Raw genomic sequence first — 25,362 nt, forward strand, 5'->3', positions numbered from 1 at the left:
TACTGAATAGTTTGTCTTGGGAACGAGCAGAGATCATTCTGTTGTTTTTGTTGTTTTGGCAGGATGGCATGAGACAGGATAAAATTCGCCCCTCCCCTGTGCATATTCTGCCCCCTGCCCCCCATCCATCCATAGTCCCCCACCTGCTCAGCCTGTCACTCACCGGAGCCCCCCTCTCCTCCTCAGGGAGCTGCCTAGGCCTGGGTAAGGCTGTCTTAGATGGACGCAGGCACTCAGGCTCCGGGACCTCAGCTGTGAACAGACACATGGGCGCTTCTGCCCCCCCTGCCGACGGCCATGGTGCAGGAACGCGGTGGCGGGTGGCAGATGGAGTCGCCTGGCCGCACCTTTGTGAGCGTCCGCGCTGCCTCCAGGCTCCCTCCCGCTCCCTCTCGCACTGTTGACTGTGGTGCGGTGGGTCCCGCCCTCTGCGGTGGCCCCTGCCTGCCTGCCTGCCTGCCTGCACCGGGCTCTCCAGGAGCGGGAGGCCTGGCGCCCGTGTCTCCTCCGGGTCCCCTTGAGCACACGGAGGCCGTGGGGTCGGCAGCTGGCCAGTGCTGTGGCCGCGTGGGTCCTGGTCCCCTGCGTCACACGGGCTTGGAGAAGGCAGCGCTTTGCTTGGGGTCTTAGCGGGTGTCCACAGGGTGTTCTCTGGGCTTGGATTCCAGAGCTCAGTGAAACCTTGTGAACCAGCGTCGTGCTTTCCCCACAGCGTGTGTGTAGGAAAGCAGCTCTGGTGGGCTGTGGATGTCACTGTAGGAGGTTGTGAAGAGGGTACCTTTTCTCTGTACCTTTTTTGTATGGTTGTAGTGTGGTAAATTGGAGAAGGAAATGGCAACCCTCTCCAGTACTCTTGCCTGGAAAATCCCACGGATGGAGGAGCCTGATAGGCTACAGTCCATGGTGTCTCAGAGTCGGACACGACTGAGGGACTTCTCTCTCTCTTCTCTAGTGTGGTAAGTACTGGTGACTGGGTAGAGTAGAAAATTGCTTAAGATAAAGGTTAAACATCAAGCATGTTTACTCAAAGTTAATTGACTAAATAGAAGATAATTTGTCATGCTTACATTAGTAGAATTGTAATAATGAAACATTATTTAAGTACTAACTGACTTAATTTACTCTAAAAATTGGAAAAAAGTTGGTATTTGTAGCTAACTTCTCCTAAAGTCTTTTTCTGATATGTTCTGCACACAATCAAATGCTATGTCTTTTTATACAGTACTTGATGAGTAAAATTATTAAACAAAACAACCGTCTTATTCTTGGTGAAAAACTGCAGTATGGCTATAAAATAGATTTTATGGAAACTATGATGTAATGGTGGATATTCTAGGGAGATGCATTCCCAGTGATGGCCTTGGTCATGTGAATGCTGTCAGCTCAGACTGGTGGTCCTGACCTCACCAGGGGGTGGTGGGTGTGGCTGAACCCCAGTGTTCCAGAGAGGCCACCCGAGGGCAATTGTAAAGTGACTGGGCTCCCTGGCTGGTGTTAACACCCAGTGAAAGTGGTCTGGTCGCCCCCGCAGAGCCCTGGTGGCCGTGATATGACGTGGCTACTGCCGCAGGCGCAGACGGACTGGTGGTCTTCCTGGGAGCTCAGTCCTCAGCTCTCGAGGGCGGGTTTGACAGAGGGGAGGGGAAGCTCCTCCTGGCTCCACGGGCATTTGGAGCACCTTTTCCATGTCTTCAGAACAGACGTCCTGCCCGACGTTTGACTTCCACCCGTGTCTGCTGACTGCTCCTGACTGCTCCTCTGCCCCAGAAACGGGGTCAGGGTGATGCTGGTGGGCGCTGTGTGTCAGGGGCTTATTGTTTAGCGGGTGCCCGGATCCTGGCTGCCAGCGATACCATGTTCATTTGGGGTGTTTGTTACGAGTTCCCTTGATGAACCTCTTTGGTATTCCACCTTCCCTTCTTCCTCTTTATAGCTTTCTCCTCACGTCCTGGAGGAGCCAGTGATAACCAAGGCTGTCTATGAGGTTGCTGTCTCCTTGATTCAGATGTTCGATGACTTGGACATGAAGGAGAGTGGGTAAGAGATCTCCAGCGGGCCGTGAGCTTCAATGGGATTGGGAAGTCTTTGTTCATTTTGAAGAATTTTAGTGTTTTTATCATATTAACTATAGATATCTTTTCAGTGGTCACTCTATATATTTTAAAATTAAAGTTCAGTTCAGTTCAGTCACTCAGTCATGTCCGACTCTTTGCTACCCCATGAATCGCAGCACGCCAGGCCTCCCTGTCCATCACAAACTCCCGGAGTTTGCTCAGACTCATGCCCATTGAGTCAGTGATGCCATCCAGCCATCTCATCCTCTGTCATCCCCTTCTCCTCCTGCCCCCAATCCCTCCCAGCATCAGGGTCTTTTCCAATGAGTCAACTCTTCGTATGGGGTGGCCAAAGTATTGGAGCTTCAGCTTCAGCATCAGTCCTTCCAATGAACACCCAGGACTGATCTCTTTCAGGATGGAGTGGTTGGATCTCCTTGCAGTCCAAGGGACTCTCAAGAGTCTTCTCCAACACTATAGTTCAAAAGCATCGATTTTTCGGCGCTCAACTTTCTTCACAGTCCAACTCTCACATCCACACATGACCACTGGAAAAACCGTAGCCTTGACCAGATGGACCTTTGTTGGCAAAGTAATGTCTCTGCTTTTTAATATGCTGTCTAGGTTGGTCATAACTTTCCTTCCAAGGAGTAAGCGTCTTTTAATTTCATGGCTGCAGTCACCATCTGCAGTGATTTTGGAGCCCCAAAAAATAAAGTCTGACACTGTTTCCACTGGCTCCCCATCTATTTCCTATGATGAAGTGATGGGACCAGATGCCATGATCTTAGTTTTCCCAATGTTGAGCTTTAAGCCAACTTTTTCACTCTCCTCTTTCACTTTCATCAAGAGGCTTTTTAGTTCATCTTCACTTTCTGCCATAAGGGTGGTGTCATCTGCAAATCTGAAGTTACTGACATTTCTTCCGGCAAAATTAAAGTTAGTATCTAACAAATGTTTTACTGGAAATTTATATTTCAAAGCAGTTAAAACCATACTAAGCACAGTTTTAGGGCCGACAGGTTTTAAGCTGGAAACTGCGGCCTGAAGATAGCCGTGCAGAAGTCACGCCTCGCCCAGTCCCGAGGTAAAACTTGCAGGACTGCTGTGGGAGAGACTGTTGAGCGCTTTCTTTGCCTTTGATTCCATTTATCCTAAAGCTCTATTCCTGATTCTAGGCAGTTACCCATTGTCATTCAGACGCTTGTTAGTTGACTGGCTCTTTGAAACCTAGAAGGTATTTTCCCTTAAGGGCAGTTTTAGGTTACAGGTGTGGTTAGAGTCTTTCAGGATATTACACTGCATTAGAAAATGAAAACTTTTACTGTTTACATATTGGAACAACGAGCAGAATACAGACTCCTCCTCCTCAGGGTAACCAGCCCTGGACTGCTCAGAAGGCTGTTCTCTGTAGACAGTAGGCACGCACAGACGCGCACTTCTCTGCTCTTAGCTGTTGGCTGTGTGATGTGAACGTGCAGTGAGTGTCGCGGTATCGTCCTGCCTTCTTGCCCAAGGATGCCGTGGAGGGCGGCAGCTGTGTTCCGTGCCTTCAGAATAGCTTTCCTGCTGACGCTGCACTTGGGTCTGTCTGGATTCTGTCTGGACTCTCCTCCGCTGATCAGTGACAGGGCCAGGGATGTACCAGGACCACGTGTGCCTTGGGCCTTGAGCAGTGCTTGACACCCCAGTTGGAAAGTAACAGCTTACGTGCAAACGAGTACCATTTTTAACTGTTTTTAAGCTCCCACAGTTTTTTTGTTATTTTTATATGATCAGTGGGTTTACATTTACTCAAATACATGTCATTTTATGCATCATTCTTTCATCTTAGACTTTCTTTCTTAGATCGTTTCCATTCGTCCCAAAGCATGTCCTTCAGAAGTTTGAGTCTGTTGGTAAACGTTCTCAGGTTTTATATGGCTAAAAAGGCCTCACGCTCATTTGAGAAACACAGTTTTGTAAAATGTAAAATTTGGTTTCTATTTCTCTCCTTACGTGTACTTTTTCTAATTTTTTAGTTTAAATAACTTTATTGATATGTAATTTACATATGTCAAATGCACCCCCTTTTATTGTTCTCTCAGTATTTTATGATATTTTCCCGTAATCTCCTGGCTTCTCTTATTATGGTGAGGACCTTCTGATTCAGGTGCTCCTTGTAGGTAGACGTGTCTGTGCCTGGTCAGCCCTCCGTCGCGTTCCTGGTGTTTGACACCGTGCGGTGTGGTTGCCGTGGAGAGCTGTGGCTGCCTTTTCATGAACCTGCGTGAGGCTCTGTGGGGTCAGGGCGTCTGCCTGCTGCTGCCAGCAGCTTCCCATCCAGCGGTGTCCTCTGTTCAGGTTCTCTCTTTCCCTTTGATCAGTCTCCGTGGTTGGTGTCTGTTAGGACTGTGTCCATTTCCTGTCTGTTTCTGATCTGTTGGCCTTTGGTTGCTCATGGTGCTCCTTTACAGTCCTTTTCCTTTCTGTAAAGTCAGCAGCAGTGTCTTCTCTTTCATTTTTTTTTAAATAGCAGGACCTATTTTATTTATTTATTTATTTATTTTTTTTTTATTTATTTTTTAACAGAAAGCAGTTTAATTACTCTCTTCCTGGCTGCAGGGCCTTTGTGGCTGTGCTCAGGCTTTCTCTAGCTGCGGAGAGCAGGGCTCCTCTTGCTGTGGATGGAGCGTGGGCTCGAGGCGCTTGGGCTTCAGTGCTTGCTGCACGCGGGCTCAGTCGTCGTGGTGCGTGGGCTTAGCTACCCCGTGGCATGTGGAATCCTCCAAGACCAGAGATCGAACCTGTGTCCCCTGCATTGGCAGATGGATTCTTACCCACCGCGCCACCGGGGAAGCCCCTCTTTCATTTCTGACTGTAGTAACTGGACTCTTTTTCTTTGGTCAAACTAGGTAGATTTGTCAGTTTGTCTTTTCAAAGAGCTAGGTTTTTGTTTTCCTGTTGTTTTTCTTTCTCTGTTTCATTAATTTCCACTCAACTCTTTTTTTTTTTTTTAATTCTTGGAGAAGCCAAGAAACCACAGTCCACGCCATTCCTGGGAATAGTGACCACAGAGAAAGAGGCGAGGTGAGAGGGCAGCCCTGTGGCCGCAGTCTCACTGCTGAACTGAAGGTTCCCACTTCCTTGTTCTTGTCGGTCTCTCCAGCTTGGACGTGAGCAGGGCAGGGAGTGGGCTGTCTCACTGCTGTGCCCGCACCTGGCGGGCCGCGGGGGTTTGTGGAGGAATCAGAGTCCTGACTTCACACGAAGTAGATGGGCTGATGGAGGCAGGAGGCGAGGGCACAGTTTGAGATCTTGGTATATAAAAATGCTTTCTGATAATCGTTTTGATTCCTTGTAAGTTTAAGTTTTGTTTGTAATAGTTATTCTAAATGTTTTGTATTTTGAGGGTCTAGATTACAGTAACTAAACATCAAAGACTTTTGCCGATGATGGGTTTTAATGGGAGGAAGTAGGCAGGAGGCTGGAGGCCCCTTGGTTTCCTGTGGGGCTTTGGGCTGTGTCTCCCATCCTGGGGCCCCTGTGTTGTCTTATGTAAAGGACAGAATGTTGCAGTGGGTGACCTGGAGGTAAGAGCCTCTCCGGGTTAGAAGCCTGTTCTCCCGGGGCTCTGTAAAAACCACGGCTAGTTCACCTTGACTAATGCTTGTGCACCTCACCTTTTAACAGGGCCAAGACCCGGCCGGGCACCCCATTTGTGTCAGAGCGAAGCAGTGTGCTGGTGTTTCTGCCGGGTGAGTGCCATCCTTTCATGACGTGGCATCGTGCTCAGGATGGAGGCTGGTTTGTGTCTAGCACATATGGTGAAATGTGGTGTTCGTAGTGTGGGTTCATTGTTGGACTCTGGGAATGGGGATGGGTGGGGTTCTCAGTCTGACTTCTTACTATAACCTTTGTGTTGCTAAAAACGTTGATAATTAAGAGTTTAATGTTATTTTTGAGGGCAACTTGACCCCCTTCAGGAAAAAATTGTCTATGTTAAGTTTGCTATTTTTGAGGTAATTGTCATCCATCTGTATTTAAAGTTCATTTAATAATAACATCATTATTGTAATACCATGAAAATAATCAAGGTAGTCCTTGAGTTTCTTTCTCTTCAGTATTTGAGAAAATAATCTGTTAAAGATACTTGACAATATGCAGTTCAGTTCAGTCCCTCAGTTGTGAGTTGTGTCTGACTCTCTGCAACCCCATGGACTGCAGCACACCAGACCTCCCTGTCCTTCACACCGTCTCCCAGAGCTTGCTCAAACCCATGTCCATCGAGTCAGTGATGCCATCCAGCCATCTCATCCTCTGCCATCCCCTTCTGCTGCCTTCAGTCTTTCCCAGCATCAGGGTCTTTTCCAAGGAGTCAGCACTTCATATCAGGTGGCCAAAGTATTAGAGCTTCATCTTCAGCATAAGTCCTTCCAATGAATATTCAGGACTGATTTCCTTTAGGATTGACTGGTTTGATCTCCTTGCAGTCCAAGGGACCCTCAAGAATCTTTTCCAACACCACAGTTCAAAAGCATTAATTCTTCGGTGCTCAGCTTTCTTTATGGTCCAACTCTCACATCCATATGTGGCTATTGGAAAAACCATAGCTTTGACTAGATGGACCTTTGTTGGCAAAGTAATGTCTCTGCTTTTTAATATGCAGTCTAGGTTGGTCATAGCTTTTCTTCCAAGGAGCAAGTGTCGTTTATTCATTTGACAAGATTAATCTATGTTAAATTGTACTTTTTCCAAAATGATGGTTTTTTTTAATGACTTTTTAATCAAGTGATACAGCTTGATGAAATCTTATGACATTTCCTGTGTTTTTTTGGTTGTTGGAAAGTAATATATAGAGGATGTGGGTATTTGTGCTAGTTTTGGTGGAGAACAAAAAGCATGAATAAAGGTAACTTATTTTACTTTGGAATACAACATGTGAGTTGAGAGCTCTGCTCATGTGTTGCTTAAGTTGATACTGATTAGCTTTGTGTCCAGAAGACAGCCATCAGCGGGCGGTGGTGTGGCGCTGCGTTTGCCCGTATAAAACATCTGTCAAAAAAAAAAAAAAAAAACATCTGTCAGCGAGTTCTGCGTTCGTGACGTAGGAGGACGCGCTGGAGGGGAGCCGGGGCAGCGCGCTCCCGGGAACCCCCGACGCCAGGGGGCGCTTCCCGCCGCTGCACGCTGCGGGAGCGAGGTGTCTGTCAGTGACACCTTACCGCCCAGCCTGTCCTCTGTTCCGTGTTTCTGTGAGCTCGGGTTGGACAGTATGTGCGTCTCATTAACTGGTCTTTGGGGATGGTTCTGTGTTAGTGCTTTCAGGGCTGCTGTAGCAGCGCCATAAACCAGAAGGCTTAGAACGGCAGGCGCTTATTCTCTCGCTGTTCTGGAGACTGGAAGTAAAAATCACAGTGTCTCAGGGCCCTGCTCCCCCTGAGGCTCCAGCTGGACTCCTCCCCGGCCTCTTCCTGCTTCTCCTGGCCGGCAGCCTTTGGCCTCCCTTGGCTCGTGGCTGTAACACTTCTCCTTCTGCCTTGATTGTTGCGTGGTGTTTTGTGTGTGTGTCTTATAAGGACACCAGTCCTATTGAAATAAAGGCCCGGTCTTCTCCAGTGTGACCTCCTCTTAACTAATTAGATCTGCAGTGATGCTTTATTTGCAAATAAAGTCACATTCTGAGGGACTGGGGTAGGGGCTTCCACATCTTTTGGGGGACACACAGTTCAACCCATAGAGGTTCAAATATTGATAATTCAGGATGTGGCAAAATCATGTGCAAACTTTATATATATCAATGAGCATTTCTGAACCTAATGAGAAAGATGTAGCATATCTTTTGACCAATACTTTTTAAATACTAGTTTTTGGTTGTAAAATTTTTGCATAATTAATGTAGAACATTTGGAAAACCAGTGGAGGGGGGCAGGAAATGTAAAATTACTCATAGGGCCAGCACTCATAGGGCAGTCATTGTTGTGGGAAGGGAAACATTGGAAGAATATGGTTCTTCTCATATTTTTGAGTTACTGGTAGAGCCGACTCATTGGCAAAGACCCTGATGCTGAGAAAGATTGAGAGCAGGAGAAGAGGGCAGCAGAGGATGAGATGGTTGGCTGGCATCACCAGCTCAATGGACATGAGTTTGAGCAAGCTCCGGGAGATGGTGAAGGACAGGGGAGCCTGGTGTGCTGCAGCTCATGGGGTTGCAAAAAGTTGGACATGACTTCGTGACCGAACAACAACAAAAACAATATTGTACGCTTGTCACTTGTAATACTGATGTATTTCGGTGAAGAGGATTAAAAAGTCAAATAAAATGAATTGGTAGTGCCATCTTTGAAAAAGATGTCATCTTAAAGGTTGTTTTTTAGAAATGAATACAAATCTCTTTTTTTTCTCCTCCACTCTCTTTCTTCCCTAGGTCTGGGTGAAATAAACTATATGCACGAACTTCTCACAAACATGGTTCATAAAAGGTGTGTTTAAAATGATCACCTGTATGTTTTCACTTGTAAAGCATTGTGTTGTTTCTGCCCTAAATCATTTTAATTATCTTAATGAGTAGTTACTCATTTTCGTATATATTTTCCCTTTGTGGATATTTTATTTCTTTTACGTCTTTTCTAGGTTGCAGGTCTATCCACTCCATTCAAGTGTGACTTTGGAGGAGCAGAACAACGTGTTTTTAAGTCCAGTGCCCGGGTACAGAAAGGTGGGATGGCTGGGGCACCTGTCCTGAGCTCTGAGCACCTTCTCCTTAGAGACCCCGCTGATGAGGCCCTGACAGCCCCGTCCGTGGGTGATGTGGCGGGCTCTGTAGCGGTGGTTGGTCTCCACGAGTGCGTGCCGATGAGCCAGGTGTATGATTTCATTTTGCCTTTGTTTTGTAAGTCAGTTTGCTAAGGTTTGTCATTTCCCCAGCCTCAGAGCCTTGTTTCTCGTGGGCTCAGGGCCTCTTGTCCCTGGCACTGCCCTGGAGATTGTGGTCAGAGCCCACACTCTTGATCCTGCTTAAGAGCATTTCTTTAATCCTTTACGGGTGGGTGATGGGAGTATCTTGTCACAGCCCTTGGAGTGTGGCTTCAGATCATCAGCCCCCGAACGTGCAGCTCAGCCCCCCTGATTCCGGGAGAAGGTTTTGCGTCTCTGGGGCAGCCTAGACCTGCCGGCACCTCCGGCTCTCAGGTGCTGCGGCCCTGCAGGGCCTCTGCCTTGAGGCTGTCGTGCTCTGTGCCCCTGGGTAACTCCAAGAGCCCCTGAAGCTGCCGAATCTGGGGTCAGGGAGAGCTGTCCTTGCCCTGTTTCTTGCCTGCTGCATTTTGCACCTGCTGTGTGCATGAGCCCGGATTTCTGTGCATTGAGAACTCTGCTGGACCCCTGGGAGGTATTCCACCAGGAAAAAGCTGTAACTTTACATGGAGGTGAAGGGTTAAGCGCATGCGTGTGGAATTGGACAGATGACGCGAGGCTCTGTCCCTTGTACGTGTGTGCCTTTGAGCACCTTGCTTCTGCAAAGCTTAATTTCAGTGTTTGAAAGTAGAGTCAATAAGATCACCTTGCAGAGCTGTTGGGAAGGTTAATTACGACGACGTCTGTCTGTCCTTGAACTGTGGTGCTGGTGCCGGCCCGACACAGGTGTGTCCAGTGACCAGATGCGAGCGCGGTGGGGAGTGCCGAGCGCTCGGCTCATGCCGGGAGCGGTTCTGAGCATCCTGCTTATTAACCCAAATAATAGGGTGGGTATTACTGTTATCTCCATTTATAGACGAGAAGAATGAGGTGAGTGGTCCAGGGTCCCACACTGGTGTGGAGCAGCGCCCCCTTCACTGACTCCTCCTCACCTCACCCCTGAGACCCTTGACCAATTGTGGACTTTAGTGTAAAATAGAAAAATGGCTAATTTTAAAATTTGAGTCCAGTGTTTTTGCCTTTAAATGATTTTGAGTCGCTTTATTTTCGCTTCACCTGATGCCTCCCCATACGTGTGAGTGTGTCAGATTCCTTTCTTCTTTGTTTGGCAGATCATTCTGTCCACCAACATCGCAGAGAGTTCTGTCACGGTTCCAGACGTCAAGTACGGTGAGATCTCCCTCTCCCCAGCGTGGCCGTGGCGGTCATGGCCGTGTGCCCCTCCGGAGGCCCCCGCCCCTTCACTGTCTCCTCCCTGTTCTGGAGGAGAGAGTAGGAACCTGGGCGCAAGCTCCATGCTCTCCTCTGAGCACGTGCGTCCTTTCACGTGGGCAGCCTCTGGGCACGGTCTCTAACACAGGAAGTGATCCGGGGCGTGCCAGGGGTCTGTGGGCAGCAGAGCTTTGGGGCTGCCCCGCCGGACTTCGTGACTGGAGGGAGGACCCTGAGTCCTCCGTGTTGCTGAGGGTGGTTGAGAAGGACCCCACGTCAGCGCAGGGGTGAGGGCACTCAGGCTGGGCGCCCACGTGTGTGTCCTTGATGACTCTGTGAGGCTGTGGGCTCCTGTTTGGGAGCCGAGGGGCTTCCCTGGCGGTCCCGTGGTTCAGGTTGCGCTCCCAGCACGGAGGGCATGGGGCGCATCCCTGGTTGGGGAGCCAGGTCCCGCACGCCGAGCATCACAGCCAAGAAAAGGTTTGGGAGCCTGCCATGTGCCAGGTAGTGTTCCTGCCGGGAGGCCTGCAGGGTGGACAGGCCGTGTCTTCTGGGGGGGGAGACAATTCGCAGGTAAAAAAGTGTGTGTGGTTCCAGGTCGAGATGGACGTACATAGGAAAATCACTCAGAGAAAGGGGTTACAGTTAATTGCTCCCAATGACCTTTCGGTTGGGGCTGTGGGGGGCCCCTCTGTGAGGAGGCCACAGCTGAGGGGGGTCGACTTGGGGGCCCTGAGTGTGGCGGAGCCGCAGGGCGCCGGCGTGGGATCAGGCCAGAGGGCGTCCCGGGCCTGCAGCGGTGCCCAGACCACGCGCGTGTCTGTGCTCGTGACGCCGGGCGGGCGGGCCCTGAGTGTGCGGAGCCGCAGGGCGCTGGCGTGGGGCCGGGCCAGCGGGCGTCCCGGGCCTGCAGCGGTGCCCAGACCATGCGCATGTCTCTCTGCTCGTGACGCGGTGCAGGCGGGCCCTGAGTGTGCGGAGCCGCAGGGCGCTGGCGTGGGGCCGGGCCAGCGGGCGTCCCGGGCCTGCAGCGGTGCCCAGACCATGCGCATGTCTCTCTGCTCGTGACGCGGTGCAGGCGGGCCCTGACAGGCGGTGAGATGAGTGACCGCAGCCGCAGGGTGACTGCGGGTGTCGGAGGGTGAGGCGCGGGCAGAGGGGCGGGGGCCTGTGCTTGGTCACGAGGGGGGCAGGTCGTTAGACGAGGGGCGGGACAGGGAGCTGCTCCTCAGAGGGACAGACCGCGGTCCGCGTGTGGGGCGTCAGGGCTGCTGGGGAGGGTCGCAGGACAGCGGTGAGGGAGCTCCAGTTCCAGAGAGGAGTCTGGAGATGGAGCCTGAGGGCGTGTCGGGTGGGCGGCGGAAGGCGAGGGGGTGGAGGACGGGCGCAGGACGGAGGGCCCGGATGCTGCTGGCCCGTGTCTGGGAGTGGAGGTCCCCGCGGGTGATGGTGGGAGGGGTGTTCAGAGCCCGGCGGAGCCACCGGGAAGGGCTGGGGGCGCGTGGTGCTGTGGACGCGCAGGAGGCTCCCAGAAGGCGGGCGGCACTGAGGAGGGGCCAGCACGTGGGGCGGGGCCAGACCCACTTCCTGCGCGGAGCCTGCCTGCTCCGTGCTGGGCCTGGGGCATGGGGAGAGTACCCGGTGTTAGAGCGGAGGACCCTGACACACACGAGCAGCCGCCTCTGCCCCACACATGCGCGCGTGCACACACACGCGCACACACAGGGCTGAGACCTGACTGTACACACACACACACACACACACACACACATGCACACACACAGGGCTGAGACCTGACTGCACACACACACACACACACGCACACAGGGCTGAGACCTGACTGTGCACACACACACACACACACACACGCACACACACAGGGCTGAGACCTGACTGCGCACACACACACGCACACAGGGCTGAGACCTGACTGTGCACACACACACACGCATGCACACACACACAACTGAGACCTGACTGCACACACACACACACGCATGCACACACACACAACTGAGACCTGACTGCACACACACACACGCACGGCTGAGACCTGACTGTCCCCACTTCAGCTGTGCTTCTGCATGGCCGCGAATCCGGGAGGCGGGTGTGGCAGTCCGCACCAGCTCCCTGTGCCGCGGGGGCTCTGATAGGCAGTCCTCTTTCTGTCCGGACGCCCAGTCTGTAGGGGGAGAGCGTGACCACCGCTTCCCCGTCCCGGGCAGCCGGGAATGGCCAGTCTTCTCCGGAGGCTGCTGTGTGCAGCAGTTCTAAAGGCTGTGTGTCCATAAATCAGCTTATTGCTCTGCGCTCTGATTGCTACCGTTATTTCTTGCTAGCCTGACACTTACATTCCCTTTTTTGTGACAGTTATAGATTTTTGTTTGACCAGAACTCTGGTTTGTGATGAAGACACGAATTACCAGAGTCTGCGACTGAGCTGGGCCTCTAAGACCAGCTGTGAGCAGAGGAAAGGTAAGGTGCTTGTGTCCAGCCCAGCCCCAGGACTTGGTGACACAGTGGGGGTACTCCTAAGTGTTTTGCTTTTGAATGTTTAGTTAATCAGAGATTACCTTTATTGGATCCAGTTTTACGTGTAAAACAACAGCATCTCACACTATCAGACCCTCTGTCTACGTGCCCGACCCTCTTCTCCCCTGACAGCTGAGAGCGTTGGCACGTCCACCATGAGCGTGTGGTCGCCTTTCACGGTGACAGGTTGCGAAAGCTGGCACCCATGTTCTTGTCTTTGAAAGTTTGCAAGTTAAAGGGTTGTGTGTAGAGGACTTATTGTATGTCCCCCAGTGTGTATTTTGTCTTTTACTCCTCTTAACAGGGTATTTCATAGAGAAAAAGTTACATTTTGGTGTGGTTTGGTTTATTGATACCAGTTTTTCTTTTTATGGATCATGCTTAAGATGTGACGTAAGAACAATTCTAGCCTAGATTGCATAGATTTTTCTGCTTGTTTTCTTCTAGAGGTTTCACAGGTAGGTTTTTGCCTTCGTGTCTGTGACCCATTTAGTCAGTTTTTGTAGATGATGTGCAGTTTGTCTGTGGATGCAAAGTGTCCCCGCACCATTGTCGACCTCCTATTGAGGGGTGTGCGCGCCTTTGTGAGCAGCACTGGGGTGCGCTTGTCTGGGGCGGTTTCTGGTTCTTCATCATCTTCTGTTGCCTGTTTTTCCCTCCACCAGTAACACACTGTCTTGATCACTGCATAGTGAGACTTAACATGAAGCATATGGACTCCTCCCCTTCATTCTTCATTCTCAAGGTGGTTTTAGCTGTTCTGTTACACTTTGCCTTTCTGTGTAGCCTTTAGAATAATGCCGTGTACACACACACACACACACACACACACACACACACAGAAGCTGCCCATGGTACTGCTAGGACTTGTGTGAAACCTGAGCATCAGTTTGTGGAGATCTGAGTCTGCCTGTCCCTGAATGTTGCGTGTCTCCCTTTATTTAGGTTGTCTTTGATTTCTTCAACCAGCATGGTGTTATTTTCAGCATACAGATGCTGCAAGTGTTTTGCTGGAAAGTATTAGTCACTCAGTTGTGTCCAGCTCTTTGATCTCATGAACCGTAGCCCACCAGTCTTCTCTGTCCATGGGATTCTCCAGGCAAGAATACTGGAGTGGGTTGCCATTTCCTTCTCCAGGGGATCTTCCTGATCCAGGGGTCGAATGTGGGTCTCTTGCATTGCAGGTAGATTCTTTACCATCTGAGCCATCAAGGAAGCCGTTTTGCTAGATCTGTATCTGAGTATTCAGTTTAATTGAAGTGATTGCAATGACTGTGAGGGCGTTGTTCACTCTGGTTTTCACATGTTCGTTTCCAGTGTATAGACATGATTTATTTTCTGTGCTACTATCGAATCCTGTGACTTGCTGATTTCACTTGTTGGTTCTAGGAGTTGCGTGTTTGGTTTTGTCATTACCTTGGGATTTTCCATGTGCACTCCTATCATCTGAAGATACGGGGGTGGGGTGGGCGTGGGGGTGGGGGTGGAGGCAGATGCCTGGACACTCCACTCAGTCTCCTGGTGGCGAAGGAGGGGGACTCCTGGGGGGGCAGAAAGGGCAGGGGTCCAGGCTGCACAGGCACCTCCCTGGGCTGCCCCACTTTTTAAAAGCGAGTATTCGTGAAGGAGCCCCCTCCCTGCCTTCCGTGCTCTCAGATTTTATCCTGTTTTTGGATAAAGCAGTTTTCACTACACGAGCGATACCATCGCAAGAGCAGAGCTGCTTATCTCCGGTCTCCGCGGGCCAGGCCTGCTTCTGAGCTCTGCACACGCGAGTCACGTGACGTCGTCGTGGTGAGGGCGGACGCCTGCGCACGGGTGTGGGGACAGGGCACACCAACCCATCCGCAGGGGGAAGCGTGGCTTCTCTCGCCAGCTTGATTATCAGTGTGAACTATGCGTTTGCAGGAGAGTGTGGTGTTTATAATGTTCCGATTGCTGTTGCATTCTGCGGCCAAGGTGGTAGTCTTTGGAAACGTGCATTTGATACTGTACTGAGTACAAGTGAGCGTTTAATTTCTGTGTATAAGGTTGCTCCTAACACTGACCTATTCTGAAGTTTTTACTGACCTGGTTTGGTAGAGGATAACAGAGTTTTCTTTAGTATTTAATGGTTATTCTGAAACATCTCTATGCTTATGCTAAAGTAACTAATACCAGCATTCAAATGTTTCCCCTTTGAAGGCCGCGCTGGACGGGTGTCTAAAGGATACTGTTACAGACTCGTGCACAAAGATTTCTGGGACAACTCCATCCCCAGCCACGTCATCCCCGAGATGCTGGTAACCAACTTTGGTCATCTTCCTGGTTGGTTTTTATGGGCAGTTTTACCCAACAGTCTAAGGAGTGTATTTTGAGTGTCATAATTTTGACCCTGGAAACGTCACCTGTGACCAGGGTCATCTTTAATGCCAGTACTGGCTTCATCGCCTGGGCCCCAGGCCCTGAGGGGGCTCGCGCCGTGCCAGGGTCCTGGCCTGAGGAGCGCTGTCCCCAGCTGCCGCCCGTGTGCGCCCCTCGGTCTTGCACCGTCGCCGGTGCCGCTCGCTGCTCCTGTCCTCCCCTCCTCGGCGCTCTGCGCCCCTCTCCTCCTCTCCCGCGGCTCTTCAGCTCCGGTTTCTCTCTCCGCCGCCCAGCCCAGCCCTCTGTCTCTTTCTGTTTTCCTTTCTTAATTCTCTTTACCGCCTCTCTTGCGCTTCTTCCTTTAAAGTACCAGTCATGTGAGTAGGTGAGTTGATACACTGATTTTTACTGTTTCTAATTCAAGTTCTGTTCCTTTCAGCGTTGTCCGTTAGGAAGCACAATATTGAAGGTGAAGTTACTTGACATGGGTGAGCCCAGGGCTCTGCTGGCCACGGCCCTTTCTCCACCTAGTCTGAGCGACATTGAACGCACCATCCTTCTGCTCAAGGAGGTAGGACCCTCTCATACTTGTTTGTGCTGGGGAACGCTAAGGTCTTTTGGGTGAATTTTATACATTTCACAGTGTGGCTATCCTCCAGGTATTTTGATGGCTGTGAAGAGTGTCCCCTTGGCTAGGCATTCATGACTGACAGTTGATTCCAGCTTCAAACAGCAGCTCAGACCAGCTTTGTTAGAAGCTCCTGCTCTCCCACCACCCGTCACGCACCCCCCACCGGGCTTGCTGTTTGCCGTCGAGGCTGAGAGGCCCTGGAAGGGCCACTGGGTGCGGTGCGGCCCTGTTCCCCAGCTCCGGCCGCAGGAGCCCTCTCCCCGCCGCCCCCAAGCCCTGCTCCTCAGCCCCTGCCAGCCTTCTCCTTCCTGGCGCTGGAGGCCCTGCTCTTGCCGTGAGCTCTGGCTCTGCCCCTGCCGCGGGCAGCCGGGCCAGGTGCCCCCGTCTGCCGGCTGTGCATGTCTGCCTCTGGCCCTCGGCCTTGGGGTGCCTCTCATACCGCCCGTCCTTGCTTGGGGGTCCGTAAAATACACTCTGTCCAGTTGAGGACATCTTTTTCCACGCGGGGTCTGCTCCATCTGGCTGTGAATGATGCAGCGGTTGGATGTTTGATGTTGGGCCTGCCACGTTCGTTAACCTGTGAGTTACATGGAAAAGATGAAATGGCGTTCTCAATTTCAAAAAGACCTTTAGTCTCAGTCTTTAGTAAGCTGACTCAGGCCGTTTAGAACCTTGGTCACCCACATTTGGACACTGCCTCAAACTCCCTGCCCGAGGGAAGAAGGGCGTGGGCAAAGCCGCGCTTGCTGACCACCCTGCTTCGTTTGATGAAGGTGGGAGCGCTTGCGGTCAGCGGCCAGAGAGAAGATGAAAACCCCCACGACGGTGAGCTGACCTTCCTAGGAAGAGTTCTCGCCCAGCTTCCTGTCAGTCAGCAGCTCGGCAAGCTCATAGTGCTCGGACACGTGTTTGGGTGTCTAGATGAGTGTCTTATCATCGGTGAGTGTGCGGTGGCCAGGCGGTGACGGAGGGTGTAAGCAAGGCCCTTCTGAGAATCTCACATTGTCCTTGTTTATTCTCTTGATAGCGGCGTCTCTTTCCTTGAAGAATTTTTTTGCGATGCCTTTTAGGCAGCATCTTGATGGATATAGGTATTTAACATTCATACTTTTAAGTCACTGTGTTTTAATGGGATCAAATGACACCCTTTGCTGTCTGTTTATAGGAACAAAGTGAATTTCGCCGGCAGCAGTAGGAGTGACTGTATTGCGCTTGTTGAAGCCTTCAGAGTAAGTTCTCCCTGTGCCAGCTCCCAAAGCAGCTCCCCCAGATGTCAGTACCCTGGCATGCGACGCGCCTGTCTCTGTCAGGAGTGTTTTCAGTGTTACTCACCCCTGATATGAAAGAAACTGTTGGGAGAAGTATGTCGGGATGGGAGTCTAAGTCTATGAAGTTGATCGAAAAAAACCTCCCAACTAAAAATACTAATTCACCCACGTAAAAGAATAATTTTAGTATATAGTAGAACTGTATGTTAACTTTGCTCTGTATTTTCCAAGTCTCCTGAAAATGTGTTATCATCCTTTGATAATTTTAAAAAAGAAACAATAAATCTGTAAGTTGTCTGTGGTCGGGGAAGAATTTTGAGCCCGATGGTTTCTTTGCAGGCATGGCAGACCTGCAGGCAGAGAGGGGAGCTGCGGCACCCAAAGGTCAGTGGCTGTTCCCTGAGTTTCTCTGCTGAGACCGCCGGCGCCCCGGAAGCTGCCCGGGCCCCCCTCGCTCAGCCTCATCGCCGTGTGCGAACTGGCAGTGCCCGGCCTGAGCGGAGCGGCCGGCTCCCGGAGGCGGCGGGGCCTGCGTGCAGCCGCGCTGCCTGCTGCCTGCTTCCGAGAGCGGTGACCCTTCCTTGTCAGGAGCCCCGGCAGCTGCTGGGACCACAGCCTGAGGGCCGGGCCTGGGCTGCTGCTCGGAGCAGTGGGGCTCGAGGCTTTCCGTCTGCTGCTGCAGCCCTGTGTCCCAGAGTGGGCTTGGAAGAAACCAACTTATTAGCCTTTGTTTTTTGGGGGTGGGCGTGGTCAGGTTTTGTTCTTCTAAACTGAGTGTGTTTGAAAGGGTTGCTGGCAGGTCTGTGTGTGTAAATTTGCCGTGCTCAGATGCATTCTTAGAGTGACTGCCTGAGTTACTCATGAAAGCCACTGTGTAGACAGTCAGCCCAAGAGGAATAAATGCAAAAAGGCAAAATGGTTGTCTGAGGATGCTTTAGAAATATCTGAGAGAAGAGGAGAAGCGAAAGGCAAAGGACAAAATGAAAGATAAGTCCATCTGAATGCAGAGTTCCAAAGAATAGCAAGGAAAGATAAGAAAGCTTTGTTAAGTGATCAATGCAAAGAAATAAGAGGAAAACATTAGAATGGGAAAGACTAGAGATCTCTTCAAGAAAATCAGAGATAGCAAGGGAACGTTTCATGCAAAGATGGGCTCAATAAAGGACAGAAACAGTAAGGACCTGACAGAAGCAGAAGCGGTTAAGAAGAAGTGGCAAGAATACACAGAAGAACTGTACAAGAAAGATCTTAATGACCCAGATAACCGCAGTGCTGTGATCACTCACCTAGAGTCAGACATCCCGGAATGCAAAGTCAAGTGGGCCTTAGGAAGTATCTCTATGAACAAAGCTAGTAGAGGTGATGGAATTCCAGCTGAGCTGTTTCAAATCCTAAAAGATGATGCTGTGAAAGTGCTGTACTCAATATGCCAGCAGATTTGGAAAACTCAGCAGTGGCCACAGGACTGGAAAAGGTCAGTTTTCACTCCCATCCCAAAGAAAGGTAATGCTAAGGAATGCTCAAACTACTGCACAATTGCACTCATCTCACACGCTAGCAAGTAATGCTCAAAATTCTCCAAGCTGGGTTTTGACAGTACATGAACTGAGAACTTCCAGATGTACAAGCTGTATTTAGACAAGACAGAGGAACCAGAGATCAAATTGCCAATGTCCATTGGATCATAGAAAGAGCAAGAGAATTTCAGAAAGACATCTGTTTCATTGACTACACTAATGCCTTTGACAGTGTGGATCACAACAAACAGGAAAATTCTTAAAGAGATGAGAATCCCAGACCACCTGACCTGCCTCCTGAGAAATTTGTGTGCGGGTCAAGAAGCAACAGTTAGAACCGGACATGGAAGAACAGACTGGTTCCAAATTGGGAAGAGAGTACATCAAGGCTGTATATTGTCACCCTGCTTATTTAACTTACATGCAGAGTACATCATGCAAAATGCCAGGCTGGATGAAGTACAAGCTAGAATCAAGATTGCCGGGAGAAATATCAATAACCTCAGATATGCAGATAACACCACCCTTGTAGCAGAAAGCAAAGAAGAACTAAAGAACCTGTTGATGAAGATGAAAGAGGAAAGTGAAAAAGCTGGCTTAAAGCTCAACATTCAAAAAACGAAGATCATGGCATCCAGTCCCATCACTTCATGGTGAATAGATGGGGAAAGGAAGGAAACAGTGACAGACTTTATCTTCTTGGGCTCCAAAATCACTGCAGATGGTGACTACAGCCATGAAATTAAAAGTTGCTTGCTTCTTGGAAGAAAAGCTATGACCAACCTAGATAGCATATTAAAAAGCAGAGACATTACCAAGAAAGGTCTGTATCGTCAAAGGTGTGATTTTTCCAGTAGTCGTGTATGGATGTTAGAGTTGGACCACAGAGAAAGCTGAGCACTAAAGCATTGATGTTTTTGAACTGTGGTGTTGGAGAAGACTCTTGAGAGTCCCTTGGACTGCAAGGAGATCCAACCAGTCAATCCTGAAGGAGATCAGTCCTGAATATTCATTGGAAGGACTGATGCTGAAGATGAAACTCCAATACTTTGGCCACCTGATGCGAAGAGCTGACTCATTGGAAAATACCCTGACGCTGGGGAAGATTGAAGGCAGGAGAAGAGGGGGACGACAGAGGGTGAGATGGCTGGATGGCATCACCGACTCGATGGACATGAGTTTGAGCAAGCTCCAGGAGTTGGTGATGGACAGGGAAGCCTGGCGTGCTGCCATCCATGGGGTCACAGAGTCAGACACGACTGAGCGTCTGAACTGAGTCAGCCTGTGCTTCCCGTTGGGTTGTACTCCTCCTGGTGAGATACGTGTGTTACAGGGGGTGTGTCAGTCCTCGTTTGTTACATTAATATTGAGTGTTGTGCTTTTGTGTATTTAAAGGATGAACTTGAGTGGGGACGGTTAAATTACATTCAGATCAAGAGAATCAGAGAGGTAAGTGTGTATTCTGTGAACGCAGGTAAAGGCGCCGTTGTCAAGTGCCCGCAGCGCCCAGGGTGCTGCGCTCTGCTTAGTTGCTCAGCCATGTGGGGCTCTTCGCGACCCCCTTGGGCAGCAGTGAGCCTTCCGGGAAGTGCATCCTGTGTCCAGCCTTAGTAGAATCTGTGTGCTGCAATCACAGTTAGAGTTTGTTACAGCTGAAGGACACGGGTGAAGATCAGCAAAGGCGCAAGGCGGGTGGGGAGGAGCCGGGAGAGACCTTCCCCGCCCGCAGTTGACCTCTCGCGGCAGGGCCTCCTGGGCAGCACGGGTGCCGACAGCCGGCAGGAGCCTCTGCGGACCAGGGGGGCTCGCGGAGCCTTGGCGTGCAAGCTTGTGTTGGGGGTTGGTTGCATGGTCAGGGGGTGCTCCTCTGGTTGACCTTACTTGCCTTAGTTTTCAGCACCTCCGAAGGTCACACTGATACCATGTGGCCCAGGCCCCTTGCCCCCCGCCCCCACGATGTCACGTTGCTCCATGAACTGCTTGTTGCAATCAAGGCCTCAGCTGAACAAAGACGCTCGAACGAGGCAGGATATGCCAGGGACCCGGAAGTGAGCTGCCCAGAGCCAGACCTTCCTTCGGAACGTCTAGGGCGTGGCCAGCTGGGCCTGCTGACATCGGTCCTTTACTGCACCAGTTTGCAAGACGCTGTGTCTGCTTTATTGTATTATCAGAGAACTTACTCCTGGTTTGATTTGACAGTTTTACTGTGCAAGTATTTTGGGGGAGAGGAAAGGTGAAAGATTTCAATGGATTGACTTTGGCTTTTTTTCCATTAATTTAGTTTTTCTCTGGTTTACTTTTTTAGTGTTACTGAGATGAGAATTTAACTTATTATCACTTTCAGTCTTTCTAAGTCTTGTCTGACTCTTTTGAGACCCCATGGACTGTAGCCTGCCAGGCTCCTCTGCCCATGGGATGTCCCAGGCAAGAATATTGGAGTGGGATGCACTTTCAGTCTTTGTAATTAACAGTGGTTGAAGCTGTGAGTTTTCAAAAAAAAAAAAAAAAGCTGTGAGTTTTCTTGTGAGTGGTTTGAGTCCATTGGTCTTTGACATCCATGTGGGGATGCACGTTCCCTCCCAGCTATAGGGAGCTCTCTGCTATCCCCATCTGAGGCTTATTTCTCTGTTGGCTTCCTGCTTGATTCAGGGTCTTTTAGAAGAATGTTAGAGTTTCTAGGCAGAAAGAAATATCTTTAGGTATCTTGTTTTATTGTTAATATTTTGATTTTTATTGCATTTTGGGCAGAAAAAGTGAGTTGCATAATTTTAAATCGGTTTTTAATTAGACAAGCTGTATTTCCTGCAGCCTTCTGGGTGATTTCAGTAGTGAGTGTGAAAGGGGCCAGGCTGGGCCCTTCCTGCTGTGTCCCCAGGCTCTCCTCCTCTTCTCATAGGTCAGGACTTCTAAGAGTTTCCATCCTTACCATTCTTTTTCGTAGTTTTTTTCCAGCTACGTTTACAACTGTGGCTTGTATAGTTTTTTTCCTTCTTGTCACTTACTGAGATAATTTTGTGCTAAGTTAATTTATGACGCGTTCATAGGTGTTTGGATTTGTGTATTCTTGTGTGTATACATTTGAAGTGTGGTGAAATCATTTTATGTGAAATGATTCTGTTGAAACTAAAGAGGTTTTTTTGTTCAGGGTGACTGTGTAGCCATTGTTTTTAATCACAAAGCAGTACATGTTTATGGCAGGAGGTTTTGGAAGTGTTTCAAGGACTTAAAGCAAGGGCTGTGGTCAGGGTGTCCTGCTCCCCTGAGGTGGTAGGTGGCGGCGTGTGCGTCTGCAGTGGTCTCCCGTGTGTGTGTGAGCTGGGATTGCGACGCACTTAGAGCTCCGTCCTGTCGTTTGTGACACTGTTGTGTGTCCCTTCCACCCCTGGTTAATCAGTCTTGAGCACTGGTTCTCAGCAGCTGCAGTGTTTCACCCGTAGGTGCACTAATGTTTCCCGGTGTGTACTCCTTTTCTAGTGTTCCCAATATCCTGAAGAGCATGGTCACCTGGAGACACCATCTCCCAATGTGTTTTTCTTAGGTGGCTGAGTTATATGAAGAGCTGAAGACGAGGATCTCACAGTTCAACATGTATGTTGGCTCGCGGCGGCCTGTCATGGACCAGGAGTACCCCCACAAGCAGAGATTCATCCTGCAGGTACGTGGGAGTGCCCGCATGCCTTTTCCTGGTTCCTCCTGCTCCTTTGGTCTCACGGGTGTGAAAGTGCTTGCTCCCCTCTTCTGATACGAGTTGTATCTCACAGGAGAGCCTAGATGTGCAGTGTTCATGCTCTGCTGGAGAACAGGAAACACTCTGCTCTTGCGTTTAGGTTTTCTGTGTCACTGAGTTGATGATCCAGACCCAGTTCTGATCTCTGGAGGAGTGTTTCTGAAGACTGCTGTCTTTACTGCTTCCAGAGAGATCCTTTTATTTTGGCTTTTAAGAAAGTAAAATTATTGTTAATATTACGTTGCTTTTACCTTGCATTGAAAAGTTATATTAACTTTGGAGGCCATGATCAGATTCCCTTGTTGGTTGGAGCCTTCTAGGCTTGTGTAGAGGGAAGTGTATCTTGGAAAGGCAACCAGTGTTTCTAACTCAGGGCTCAGGGGAGGAGACGGTCTTGTCCTGCACCCGTGTGTTGGCTGACACATACAGAGTTGGGATCCTGTAACCTGGGGGCTGCTGGGAAACGGATGTCAAGTTACTTTAAGGTTGGAAGAGTCTTCCTTGGGTGTTTGTTTCAAATGGCATGTTTTTAACTGAAGAAGTGGCTCTTTGCAGAGTGCTTTTTGGAAGTGAACATTGAAGGCAGGCCTGGTGCCCTGAATCTGTGTGCCCCAATTGTAACTTTACCTGAACATTTTGGAGAAGGCCTGACCCAGGGGAGGAAGTATGTCGAGGACAAGGTAGAAAATGCCGGCCGGCCCCCGGGGCCCTGTGTGTGCAGCCATTCGTGTCCTCGTTCAACTCACCACTGTTTTCTAAACCTCGTTCTTTTTTCTAGCTGCACTATGTGGCTGGTGGGATCTTAGTTCCCCAACCAGGGATCTAACCTGTGTGCCCTGGATTTGGAGAGTGGAATCTTAATTACTGGACTGCCAGGGAAGTCCCTAAACCTCATTCTGAGAAATAGTCAGGCTCCTTGGAGGAATGATCTTGTAGAATGTGTTTCTGTTACGGGGAAGTAACCAGAATCGTGACTTTCTGCTTGATTGATTAAAGGCCCAGGTTTTTTAAAAAAAATATTAACTCATCTCTTATATTATGGATGTCATTCTGGGATGAGATTAGTGTATTAATGAGACAATGTGATAAAATCTTGCTGTTACTTCATGAAAATACGTCTGTCTTCCAGGTTGTGTTGGCAGGTGCTTTTTATCCGAATTACTTTACTTTCGGGCAGCCTGACGAAGAGATAGCCATGAGGGAGCTGGCGGGCAAAGACCCGAAGACAACCGTCGTGGTAGGTGGAGGCAGGGGGGCGGCCTTCCCTGGGGGAGACCGGGCGCCTGGTCTTCAGACAGACATCAGTCCAGTGTGGCTGATACGGAACATTTTATTTCCCCTCTGTGTCTGTATAAATGCTTAGTGGATTTTTTTCCCCCTAAAGTGAATTTCATGGCTTGTCTCACCTTTTCACATGCCTTCACTGGTTCCTGTCTCATAGACCTGGCCTTAAGAGAGAAAGCCTTGTGGAGTGAAGTATTCAAGGCCAACCTTGCCTGCTTCGTCTTGTTTTGAAGGCTTTAAGATACTTCTCCATAAGTTTAAGAGCACGCAGTTAATAGCTAACTTCGTTTTACGCAAAGCGTGAAGGGTTATTTGGTTGGCAGCTTTGTACTGCGATTTAAACTCTGATCCCCATTCACACATAACAGAATCGTCTAGAGTGTGTGTTTATTTTGAAATTCAGGCTTGAGGCCCGTGCCACAGAATCTGAACTAGCAAGTGTGGCCTGAAAATCAGTGTTTAAATAATGTGAGCTTTGGGCGAATCTGATGGTCAGTCACAGCACTCACCACTGGATCAATGTTGGTGGACCCTGTGTTTAATCAAACCTGAGCCCAGGGTGACTTCAAGGTCGGCAGCTGAAATAAAGCATTTGGGAGTTGGGCTTTCGTGGACTCTTGCGTCATCAGCTGCATCTAATAAAGGGGGTGCAGAGACCTGGCAAGGCTCCGGGCAGGTAGTGAGCCTGCCAGCACTGCAGCTTCTCCTCCCCCTGCTGGGCCCATCACCCTGGTACTGAAGAAGCGGAGTTCACACGGGCGGGGGGAGGTGTCTCGGGGGAGCTCCGCACTTTGGCCCGCTCTGCCTCGCGGTTGGGGAAGCCTGGCTGGGCCTCTGCCCATCCTGATGGCTGTGATCTCTGGGCGGCGGCCTCCCCTCCCCTGTGCACTGGGGGAGGACCCCGCGGCGCGTCTTTGGATGTTGGACTGTGCCTGCCTCCTTTAGCAGCCGGGCGGCCCGTCCGCCGCGTGCTCTGCGGCCAGAGTTCCCTGCCCTCTGCCTGCTTCCTTCAGCCGCCGGGCGGCCTATCCGCCGCGCGCTCTGCGGCCAGAGTTCCCTCCCGCATGCTTCGTAACAGCCCAGTTTGTACCCGTGTGGACGAATTGCTTGTCCTCCGAGAGCGCCTTTGCTAGGTGCTTTTTGCTCATTTTCCTTTGCATTTTGCCCTTCGAGTGAGAGATTTATCATCACCCTTAATTCATGATGTGGCTGGGGGGGTCCGAGGGTGGCTCTGTGACTTGCCTAAAGAGATTGAACGAGCCAGGACTGAACGCAGACCCGAGTCCACGGCCCTTGCTGTTTACTGCCTGCTGCCTCTTGTGGGGTTGTGCTGGGCGCGGGGCACGGGCTCCAGGTTTCACACCAGAGCCGGAGCTCAGAGCCCAGATGGCCCTGCGGGGAGGGCAGGGTGGGTGTGGGAGGGGGCGGAGCGGGGAGAGGCAGGGAGGGGTTGCCCAGCGCCTCCTGGTTGGGTGCTGCCTGCGCGAGGAGGACCCATTCCTGCCTCTCAGGGGCGTCTGCATTCCCACCACTGCCTGCGTAGGCATACCATGTTTGACAAAGATACATGGGCTGCTCTGTTATTTTAAGATAGAATGAAGTCTTAACTTCTGTATATTGGACTTTTGGGCTATTTTAATGAGAAAGAATCAGTTTTCATTCCAATCCCAAAGAAGGACAATGCCAAAGAAAGTTCAGATTACTGCACAATTGCACTCATTTCACATGCTAGCAAGATTATGCTCAAAATTCTCCAAGCTAGGTTTCAACAGTCCTTGAACCGAGAACTTTCAGATACACAAGCTGGATTTACAAAGAGCAGAGGAACCAGAGATCAAATTGCCAACATCTGTTGGATCAGAGAAAAAGCCAGAGAGTTCCAGAAAAACATCCGCTTCAT

General features: G+C 50.3%; 1 protein-coding gene across 3 annotated transcripts in view; it reads left to right on the forward strand.

Moving 5' to 3' along the window:
• TDRD9 (tudor domain containing 9) overlaps positions 1-25,362 on the forward strand; it is a 108,006-nt gene that overhangs the window by 42,115 nt on the left and 40,529 nt on the right. For all 3 annotated transcript variants that reach the window (XR_006344494.1, XM_043922415.1, XM_043922414.1), the window contains exons 8-22: positions 1,934-2,037; positions 5,727-5,791; positions 8,461-8,515; positions 8,667-8,751; positions 10,061-10,118; positions 12,531-12,635; positions 14,877-14,974; positions 15,475-15,606; positions 16,440-16,605; positions 16,694-16,757; positions 16,832-16,895; positions 17,274-17,318; positions 19,847-19,900; positions 21,990-22,106; positions 23,308-23,415. Coding sequence is in view for 2 of the 3 variants with exons in the window: in XM_043922415.1 (XP_043778350.1) it covers positions 1,934-2,037; positions 5,727-5,791; positions 8,461-8,515; positions 8,667-8,751; positions 10,061-10,118; positions 12,531-12,635; positions 14,877-14,974; positions 15,475-15,606; positions 16,440-16,605; positions 16,694-16,757; positions 16,832-16,895; positions 17,274-17,318; positions 19,847-19,900; positions 21,990-22,106; positions 23,308-23,415 (1,320 nt within the window). In the remaining variant the exon portion in view is untranslated. The remainder of the gene's footprint in view (positions 1-1,933; positions 2,038-5,726; positions 5,792-8,460; positions 8,516-8,666; positions 8,752-10,060; positions 10,119-12,530; positions 12,636-14,876; positions 14,975-15,474; positions 15,607-16,439; positions 16,606-16,693; positions 16,758-16,831; positions 16,896-17,273; positions 17,319-19,846; positions 19,901-21,989; positions 22,107-23,307; positions 23,416-25,362) is intronic.

This window comes from Cervus elaphus, chromosome 13 (genome assembly GCF_910594005.1).
Source record: "Cervus elaphus chromosome 13, mCerEla1.1, whole genome shotgun sequence".
In the NCBI taxonomy this organism is placed as follows: Eukaryota; Metazoa; Chordata; class Mammalia; order Artiodactyla; family Cervidae; genus Cervus; species Cervus elaphus.